The 9,894-nt window shown below is 42.4% G+C and overlaps 1 protein-coding gene across 1 annotated transcript in view; it reads right to left on the bottom strand.

Annotated features, from left to right (window-relative positions):
* Window positions 1-642: 642 nt before the first annotated feature.
* Window positions 643-9,894, bottom strand: part of ZNF704 (zinc finger protein 704) — a 130,644-nt gene continuing 121,392 nt past the window's right edge. The window contains exons 7-8 of the mRNA XM_004679776.2: window positions 2,070-2,167; window positions 643-1,092 (exon numbers count right to left, since the gene is read on the bottom strand). Coding sequence (XP_004679833.1) covers window positions 981-1,092; window positions 2,070-2,167 — 210 coding nt within the window. The 3' untranslated portion in view covers window positions 643-980. The remainder of the gene's footprint in view (window positions 1,093-2,069; window positions 2,168-9,894) is intronic.

The following is a 9,894-nucleotide window of genomic DNA, read 5'->3' as shown; positions in this document are numbered from 1 at the left end:
TCAGTGGCAGAGTTTCGTGGGAAGGCCTGATGGCCCATGAACCTGACCGCAACCTTGTCAGACAAGCACCAGCAAACAGATTCAAGCTGCAGTTTGCCTCCCATCATCTCTGAAAGGAGCCTCAAGGTTACCCAGCTGGCTACACGTGCCAGCTCCTGATTGGATCGTGGCCTTTGAGCTGGACATTCAGCAGTAGGGAAGATAGAGAATGAGCAGGTAGGGAATCGGCTGTGCTGCCTCTTGGGAAGGAGCTTCTTATAAAAATCCAAGGAGGACTCCTTGACGTTTCCCAGCAGTCACAGCTGGAAGTCCTGAACTCAGCTGGGGGCTGAAGTCTGCTGGTGATTTCCATTGTCAGTCTCTTTTTGAGTTTAGGCCATCCCTGTAAGCTAACAGCTCTACTGTGGTTCGATTGGGGCCATTCTCCAAAACAAAACAAAATGAACAAAAAAGGCTTCGAAAAGATACCCCGGTGCTGCCTTTTCTGGCTACACCTCATGATGTGTACTGCTCCAAGAAGTCAGTGGAAAACAGGGAAGAGACTATTCACAACGAAAGCGGGTTCTGTTCTCTGTACAAATGCTACTGAATACGTGTAGCTTCTTTGAAATGTCAAAAAGAATCTCAGAAATGGCAGTTTTCAGAAAGTTTATCAAAATATGTCTCCTTTCTACGTAAAATGGGCTTTATTGGTTCAGTTGCTACAGAAATCCAGTTTTCAGATCTAGACATACAGCAAAAAACGTTGACTTAATTTTCAAGGAAAAAAAATGAGTTATAGCTGCTCTAGGTTGGATTCGCAGTGAGAGAAGTGAGGGCAGCAGCCTTTATTTTTGCTGTAATTCCACCAAGGTTCCTGGGAGTGCTTTTCCTGGGGTTTCAAGTGTTACCTTGCTCAGAAGGGAAAGCTCGTTCCAAACCCTGCAGTGGAAGGTGCAGACAGGAGTGACGGGGCGTGGCCCTCTGCCCGCGGGGGCCTCTCAGTCGATAAACCTCTGGCAGGCCTTCTTCCAGCGGCAGGCGGTGCACCACATGTCTCGATTCTCCATGCCATAGACCTTCCGGCACTTCTTGCCCTCTCCCCTGGGCTTCCTGCGTGATAGATAAGAAAAGTATTCAGCAGAAGGAATTCCATGGACATTCTATGGAGGGTTCAAAAATCTCTTGAAAGAGCCAGAAACATGCTGGTAGAAAGAGTAGATGTTCTCTATGGGTTCAGACACAGTGTGTGTGTGTGTGTGTGTGTGTGTGTGTGTGTGTGTGTGTGGTTTTAAAGATTTATTTATTTGTGCATACAGAACTGGGGTACAGGCCAGAGTTGTGGTGGGTGAGAGGATTCACCACGGACAGAGTGGGACCAGAACAGGCAGACTGACAAGGTACACTGCTGAGGGAAGCCGTGGGCGGTGAGGAGAGGTCTGCCACGCTATGTGGGTCACCTCCCTGGTCAGGGATCAAATTTGTGCAGCAGTAGCTTCGGAGAGCTTCGTAATGTGGTGCGTCAGCCCGTTATGTCACTGGGTAGTGCCCCTTAAATAGTGTGTTTTCTGGGCCACTACACTTAGCGGTCACGATTCGGTACTGTAACACACAAGCTTCTGTGTGTCTATTTGTGGACATCTTCAAACCGTGAGTTTAACCAGTCAACACAAGACTTTCCAATAGAGACCATTACTCTTTCAAGTTTTTAAATAGGTACTTTTAGGTGCTCTCATGTTTCTCTGATTTCTAGCATTTTGGTTAAGGGATTGGGGAGAGATGCTCCTTGATCCATGTTAAAAATTGCATCTTTAGTTCATTTAATAGACTGGTGAATGCATATGGTTTTAAACAAACCAGTGATCACTACCTATTCTGTAAGAAAACGTACCACAAGCTGTTAGCCCCCAAACTAATCAAAGTCCATTTATAGTTAATGGATGGGGAAGACCATGGGGACAAAAAAGGGGGCTGTATCCATTCTGGGGAAACAATGGGAGGTCAGATCTGTGGTTTCTCTTTTCCTTGCTGTTCTTCTGTTTCAGTTAATTTTCTTGAGATGAGGCACATGGAGTTCCCAGCAGTCCTACCTCAGGCTGACCGTCCCTCTGGGTGGCGAGGACAGGACTGTGTGGGTGTGCTGTCTCTGCTCGCCGGGGCCCACCGAGTGATTATGTGTTGGTGACACCTGGGAAGGACATGGAAACAAAGTTGATGGGGCTTGTCACGTATTTCACTTTTCATGTATTTCACTTTTGTCCACACGGTTAATCATGAGGCATGGAGATGACATACATCCTTTACAGAGAAACACATGTCAAATAAAATGTGCTCAGTAGAAAGCATCTTTGAACGAAAAGACCTGGAAGAATTAAAACTTGAAAATCTTCATGACCTTATTGCTGAGCTTCCAAGTTGCCACAGTAACACAGTTTCACTTGAATAAAATGTTGAACTTTTCATACATTCCTATCTCAAGGCTCATGACCACCTTTTTATTTTTTTAAAGATTTTAGTTATTTATGCATACAGAACTGGGGTACAGGCCAGAGGTGTGGTGGGTAAGAGAATTCACAAGAGACAGAGTGGGGAGCAGAACAGGCAGATCGACAAAGTACACTGCTGAGGGGAGCAGCGGGTGGGTCAGGAGACGTCTGTTACATCATGTGGATCACCTCTGGGGCAGGCGGGGATCGAACTCATGCTGAAGTGGCTACAGCCAGCTGGCCAACTTCGCAGTGCTATGCTCCAACCCACTGCGCCACCAGGGAGGTCCATGACCACCTTTTTAAAGAAGAAAAATAACCTGAAGCGTTTAAGAGTTTCCTAAAGTTAGACACAGGCAGTGTCAATGACAAAGGGACCCGACCTTCAGTTTGCTGTTATACATGCTGGATGGGAATGGGAGGACTAGAGGGTATGTGAACTAATACAAATCAGTACAACTTCAGAAAAATAAAATTTTAAACTTAGACGTTAAGTTTTTACTGATCTGCTTAATTTCTTTAAAGTTCATGTCTGGGAACTAACACTGATCTACATTACACTCACAGTCATTAAGTGAATGGCTTCTTGCTAAAGATACCCACAAGCAGACTCTGGTGTCCAAACAGGAATAAAGAAGCAAAGAGCAGAAGCAAACTGAGAAAGATGTCATCGACCAGTGTCACTGCTGAGCATTCACTGTGTACTGGGTTTGTTGGCTACAGCTTTAATTGTCACCATGACCCCGTGTGATCAGTGCTGGTGTCCCCACTTCACAGTGAGGAAACCAAGGCACTGGGAGGTTCATTAACTTGCCCAAGACCCTGAAATGGTAGTGGCAGGGCCTGGGTGCACCATTGTGCTACTGGATGCTAGAGTGTGAGTTGACCTGTCCCCCTGTGCCCTCCTCACCTCCACTTCCCACTTAATCTTTTTGTTTCATCTGTTCTCATAACACTAAATATTTCCCCAGCTTTGGGGATTCTCAAAGTCTATGTAAAAAAGTAATTTTCATAACAAAAGGTAAATGATGTTTCAGGCATATATGCCAACTACGGAAGAGCAGACACTTAGTAAACTAAAAACTTATCTAGAAGTCAGCATGGAAATGCCATTCTCAGGTAACAGTAATGGAAACATCCCTAGGATATACCAGCCAGAGAGTTGGTTTTTTCTAATATATGTACTAGAACTTCCATTTTCTTTTGATATCAAAGAATGTACATCAGTGTTATTTTCCAGACATGAAATTAAGCAGATCAGTAAAAACTTAACATCTAAGTTTATTAAAATTTTATTTTTCTGAAGTTGTATTGACTTGTATTAGTTCACAATACCATATAATCTCAGGAGCACAACTTCACACAAAAGCTAGTATTTTAAACCATTGTGAGCCTGAATTATTCTGTTAATCTTTACTGTTTTTTTTTTTGTGGAAGTTGAATAGAGTCAACTAGCTGAAAGGGGTGACACCTAGGGTCTTGAAAAAAGAAACACTTTGGGGTTCAGTAGTCTCTTCCAGAAACAGAAACCACCCTCTGGCCTCCCATTCCCATTCAGGATGTACAACAGCAAACCAGAAGAAGTGGAGACAAAGACCTCAGATGTTCATGGCCAACACAGATGATCTAGGCTCACAAGTAAAGGGTGATAAGTAAAGGGTGTGGCAGTTGAGGGAGAAGGGGATGGACTCATCAGAGGCAGTGACTGGGACTTGCTGATAGAGGGTACATGGACCGAAAAAAAAAAAAAAGAATAAAAGGTGATGACAAGGGCTGAATCAGGGCTGAATCAAGAGGAGTCAAGGATAATGCCTAGGTTCTAGCCTGAGTGGCTGGAGGGCTGCACAGTGGTCACAACAGGCTAAGATGGGGACACTGCTCAAGTGGTTTTGGGGAGGGGTGAAGTTTCAGAACACTGTAAGAATATAGTTTAAGGAGTATGAACCTCATGCAGAATAAGCCTACTTTACATTCTTTATTTTGTGTAAAGTTCCATTCAATAGCAGGTCCCTCCCCATCCCATAACAGACCAGGGTTTCTACCAGATCCACACAGCATAAGACAGGACCCCTGAGGTCTAGTTCTGAGGGAGGACCAATACGGCCTCATTTGTGCGTTTTTCTGGAGATTTTTTTTTTAAAGATTTATTTATTTATTCATACAGAACTGGGGTACAGGCCAGACATGCAGAGGCAGTGAGAGGCTACACCAGAGACAGAGTGGGGAGCAAAACAGGCAAATCGACTAAGTACACTGCTGAGGGTAGCAGTGGGCGGGTCAGGAGAGGTCTGCCGCACCACGTGGGTCACCTCCGGGGCAGGCGGGGATGGAACTCATGCTGAAGTGGCTTTAGCTTCCCAGTGCTGTGAATTAACCTGCTGCGCCACCAGGGAGGGCCCATTCTGGAGATTTTTTAATAGCAAGACCATCATGGGTTAGCTGCTTATTTTACCTGGGGTTACTTGTGATCTCTTCATCTTCATGAAAACCTTGCAAAATGAGAATGTTATCTGTGTCCTATAGATAATTTAGGCTTCATGCAGGGAAGCGGTCCACAGAGCATCCCGGAGCTGACAGTAGCTGTGTCTGAGAGCTGGCTATACAAGCTGACTCCCTTCTACAGGTTACCTGGCTTAATCTTCATGGAAGCTTGAGGTTAGAAGAACTGGTATAGTTTTCATTGTATAAAAGGGAAATGGAGAAGTTAAGTTGCTGGGGCCACACAGTTTGGAAATTATAGACCTAGGATTTGGACACAGGCCATCTGATACCTGCTGCTCTTGCAACTCATTTCTGAATGATGTCAAGGCCTTGCTCTTTCCACTCACCCCTTCTGCCATGTCACTGATGTGAGCAATGAGCCTTAGAAGCATTGTTTTGGTTATCTCTCCCAGTGGTCTCCACATTTCAACATGTTTTGTTTTATATCTTCACAATTTAAATTCTATTTGGGGGCATATTTTATAAAGCAAATGATATACTCGGAGAGCATGAGATGATAAGATAATATATCTAAATAAAAAATGTGTTGGGCTTATGCTATCTGCTTATAATTTGCCTTCTGATAAGGTGTGAGGAGTTTAAAGAATTTTAGTCTGCAAAAATCATGGCCAACTTCTCCCAGATGTTGAGTATGTTAGTGTGATAGGAATCAATCCCAAATGTGAAGAATCTCTTGTCTCTAAGCTTTGTTTTTCACTTATGAGACACTCAAAGGTAGCAATATTGGTGAATGCTCCTTGATATTAGCACATGTGGCAAGCACACTGCTGAACAACACAATACGGGTCTTAGCAGAGTTGAGGACACTGCTTGAGAGTGGTACGTGACCAGCTGGGGGTCATGTGGCGAGCTGGGGGGGGGGTCACAGCTCATAAACGCCCAAGGCAAGATCTATACCTGAGAGGAGGGGCTTTCAGGAAGTTAGTAAAGTTAAATGAGGTTATGAGGGTGGGGACTTTATCCAAGGCAGGACTAGAAGGATTGTTGTGCTTATAAGAAGGGACACCTCTCTCTTTTCAATACCTCCACCCTTTGAGCCTCAAAGTAGAAAAGGCCAGGTGAGAACTCAGTGAGAAGGTGGCTCTTCTGCTACAAGCCAGGAAAAGGGAGCCCTCATCAGTAATTGCATCTACCAGCAATTCAATCTGGGACTTCTAGCCTGAGAACTGGGAGAAATAAATTTTGGTTGTTTAAATCACCCAGTCTGTGACATCATGTATTGGCAATCTGAGTTGGGCCAAGGGCTCTCAGCTTTCTATCATGAAAAGAGAGAATGGAGATAATTAGAAGAAAAGATGGATCATTTGGGACAACCAGGTCAAAGAAAGTTGTAATTAATGGGGATTTCTCCCGGCCCCTGTGCCTACAGCCTTCGGTAGAAAAGACTGAACTTCCACTTATATTTGCAAATATGCAGAGCCGCCTTCTTCGCTACAGACCTCTGGGATGAGGTCTTACCCAGGGAACTTGTTAAAGCTAATGTTCAGGAAATCTAGTGTAGGCAAACGAATAAATAAAATCCTGCCAACCTTGGGATTTCTCAGAGGGAGATTATTTCTACTCTCTAGGAAGCGAGCAAAAGCATTCCCTCTTTAGTTCCAGGTCTCAAAGATGTGGGAGAAGAGAAACCTTAAATGGGGTTGACAACCTCAGGGTATTTGTATTGGAGTACAAAGAGAAATGTGTTCTTTAGAAAGCATTTTTATAAATGAAAACGGCTCTATTCTTCAGTTTGGATGCAGCTGATAGCATCAAAAATACTAATTCATTATAATTTAAAGCATTTAGCGCTTCTGTCTGAAAACTCTATTACACTAAATTAGAAGGCAGGAAGTCACATATTCTTGGGTTCACCTGGCTTCCTGTGTCTTGGAGCGATCAGGCACAGTTGCAGGCAACCAGTCAGGGTGTTTATGGCAGTTCTGAACCTAGGGAGGGTGGGCTTGTGAGAGTCAGTTCCCCAGAAGGACGGGGACAGCAAGCACCCACATTATTTTTGCACCCACATTAAAGAAATAATATAATAGTTTATTTTTACATCATTTTGTGCATTTTTCCATCTCAGTTGTAATCCCCGTGGGCTTCCCATCACCAAATCACCCATGAGCCATCACCATAGTCCAGTGCATTTCCCTCTCCCCACTGTTTCTGATTTCATTCCTCACTCCACCCCCATAAAATGTCTTTAGTATATAGTTGTTCATTATTATTATTATTATTATTTTCTTGACTGGTGCATTACACTCCTGCTATGAGTGAAACCATCTGGTATTTTTCCTTTTCTTTCTAGCTTATTTCACTAAGCATGATCCCTTCCAGCTTCACCCATGTTGCTGCAAAAGGAATGTGTTTATTTATTTATTTTTTTGGTTGCTGAGTAATATTCTATTGTGTATATGTACCACATCTTTTTAATCCAGTCATCCACTTTTGGGCATTTGGGCTGTTTCCATGTCTTTTCAATTGTAAATAAGGCAGCAATAAACATGAGGTGCACCCACATTTTTTAAGCATTGATAACATATAATAACATAAAGAACCTTTTTACTAGTAAGTGTCATCATCTAGAATTCTAGAGTTAAACAAAAGCCTTTAAAACTAGTGTCCTCTCAGGCCCTCCCTGGTGGCACAGCAGGTTAAAGCACATCACAAAGAAGCTAAAGCCACTTCAGCATGAGTTCGATCCCTGCCCAGAGGTGACCACATGGCGTGGCAGACCTCTCCTGACCCGCCCGCTGCTCCCCTCAGCAGTGTACTTCATCGATCTGCCTTTTCTGCTCCCCACTCTGTCTCTGGTGAATCCTCGCATTGCTCCTGCACTTCTGGCCTTTACCCCAGTTCTTTGTGCACAAATAAATAAGTCCTTTTTTTTTTTTTAAGATTTATTTATTCATTTATACAGAACCAGAGAACAGGCCAGAGACACGGAGGGTGAGAGGATTCACCAGGGACAGAGTGGGGAGCAGAACAGGCAGATCAACAAAGTACACTGCTGAGGGGAGCAGCGGGTGGGTCAGGAGAGGTCTGTCACAACATGTGGTCACCTCCGGGGCAGGCGGGAATCGAACTCATGCGGAAGTAGCTTAAGCTTCTTAGTGCTGTGCTTTAACCCGCTGCACCAACAGGGAGGGCCCCCAAATAAATAAATCTTAAAAAACAAACAAACAAAAAAACAAACTAGTGTCCTCTCTCCTTCTCTTTGTTTTTAAGTAGAATGGAAAGTTTGATAGTTCAGACAGTCTAAATTGTTGCCTGAAACAGATTATGCAATCAGTGAGACTGGAAATTCTCTGGTGAAAGAACAATTTCGAAGCTGACCTAGAATTTCAGTAGGGTATCCAGTTAACCCAGCCATACCATGTATGTTCTGTCAAAAGTCTCCTCTAGAATGTCTCTGGTTACCAAGAGATAGTAAAACTAGGAACGCTGTGAAAAATATAGGGCATTAAGAGAACAGCAGTGTCCGTTACCCAGAAACGATATTTTAAAAAAATCACTGTTTATTGAATTTATTGAAGCATAGACAATAAAAAGGTACCCTGGCTGGTATCCTACCATGCAAGACTATAGGGATTTCTGAGGATAAGCAGCTAGTAATAAGCTTCTGAAGATGATTTAATTACTAAGGCAAAAGGAAAAAAATATTTCTTTGGTCACATTTGAAAAACAGTCTGAACTGAGAATGATCCATCTACATGTTATTCTTTTTTTTTTTTTTAATCAGATGAATATGTTATATGCACCTGAAAATTCTTAAAACCAAAGACAGGAATTAATGAGATTCAGAATAACAGGTTTCCATAATGAAAGGATGCTGCTTTCACAGGCTGGGAGAGTTGTCTCAAACATTGACAAATATTGAGAGCCATTTGGGCTGTTTTTATGAAAGAAGTAGCCAAAGGATTGTTAACCTCTGACACCCACCTTCTTGGATTATTACTTCTGCCAGAAATACCTACCTGTCTAAAAGAGAATAATACCTGCCTGTTTAAGTTTTTTCGCTTCTAATGTCTGCTAACAAGGTCACTAACTATATTCTTGTTCTTTCAGAGCAACCAGCAGTTATCACTGTTTAATGAGGCAGACAACTTTCTTAATTACTCCAGGTCTCTGGTATGTTCAAAAGTTGAATTCCAGGAGTATTTTCTGGAAGCTACAAATTTCTAAATTGCTGCCAGCAGGATGTTTTTTATTATTGACTGTTCACCTAGGGAATTTGATAAATATTCATCAAGACAGCGCAGCATAATTGATTGAGCTACTTTTATTTTATCAGCTCTGCTGGAGGCCTTAGTCTTTGCTGCAAACCTCTGGGAGTTGCCAGTGGTTGAGAATAAGAAGCTTTTGTGAAGTCCTTGGGGAGAAACATGGAGAGGAGAAAATAAGGCTGGCATCTATTATCATAAGCTACTTTCTGAACTTTATCAGGAGTTCTAAACCACTGTAAGCATCAAATATGTGCAGGTCTATGAATATTCTCTGATGTTATAAAAGACCCACAATACATCTTTAAATAAATAGTTAGAAATCAAGTTAATTCATGGTGACTTATCAGACAGCAATCATTGAATATGTCGAGTCAATTCTAATATACTATTTAAACTTGATTTCATATTTCTACACACTTATTTTCAAACTACCTTTCAGTGGATTACTCAGACTTTGGAAGAAAAAAAGGTGATTTCAATTTTTTTTTTTTTGAATCCACAAAGTGACATATCCAACAAAGAATAATTTTTCTTTGGGGTTTTATAGAGAGAGGTTTTCTTTCCTGTTTTGGGACTGAGTTTAACTACTAAAGTCTTTTTTTAAAGTAACTTTTAAAAAAGATTTATTTATTTGTGCATATAGAACTGGAGTACAGGCCAGATTGAACTCACACTGAAACGGCTGCGGCGAGCTTGCAGTGCTGTGTCTTAACCCCTTG

The sequence above is a fragment of the Condylura cristata genome, unplaced genomic scaffold, assembly GCF_000260355.1.
Source record: "Condylura cristata isolate star-nosed mole 26May11 unplaced genomic scaffold, ConCri1.0 scaffold00009, whole genome shotgun sequence".
Taxonomy (NCBI): domain Eukaryota; kingdom Metazoa; phylum Chordata; class Mammalia; order Eulipotyphla; family Talpidae; genus Condylura; species Condylura cristata.
This window is presented reverse-complemented; position numbering and strand designations above follow the sequence as displayed.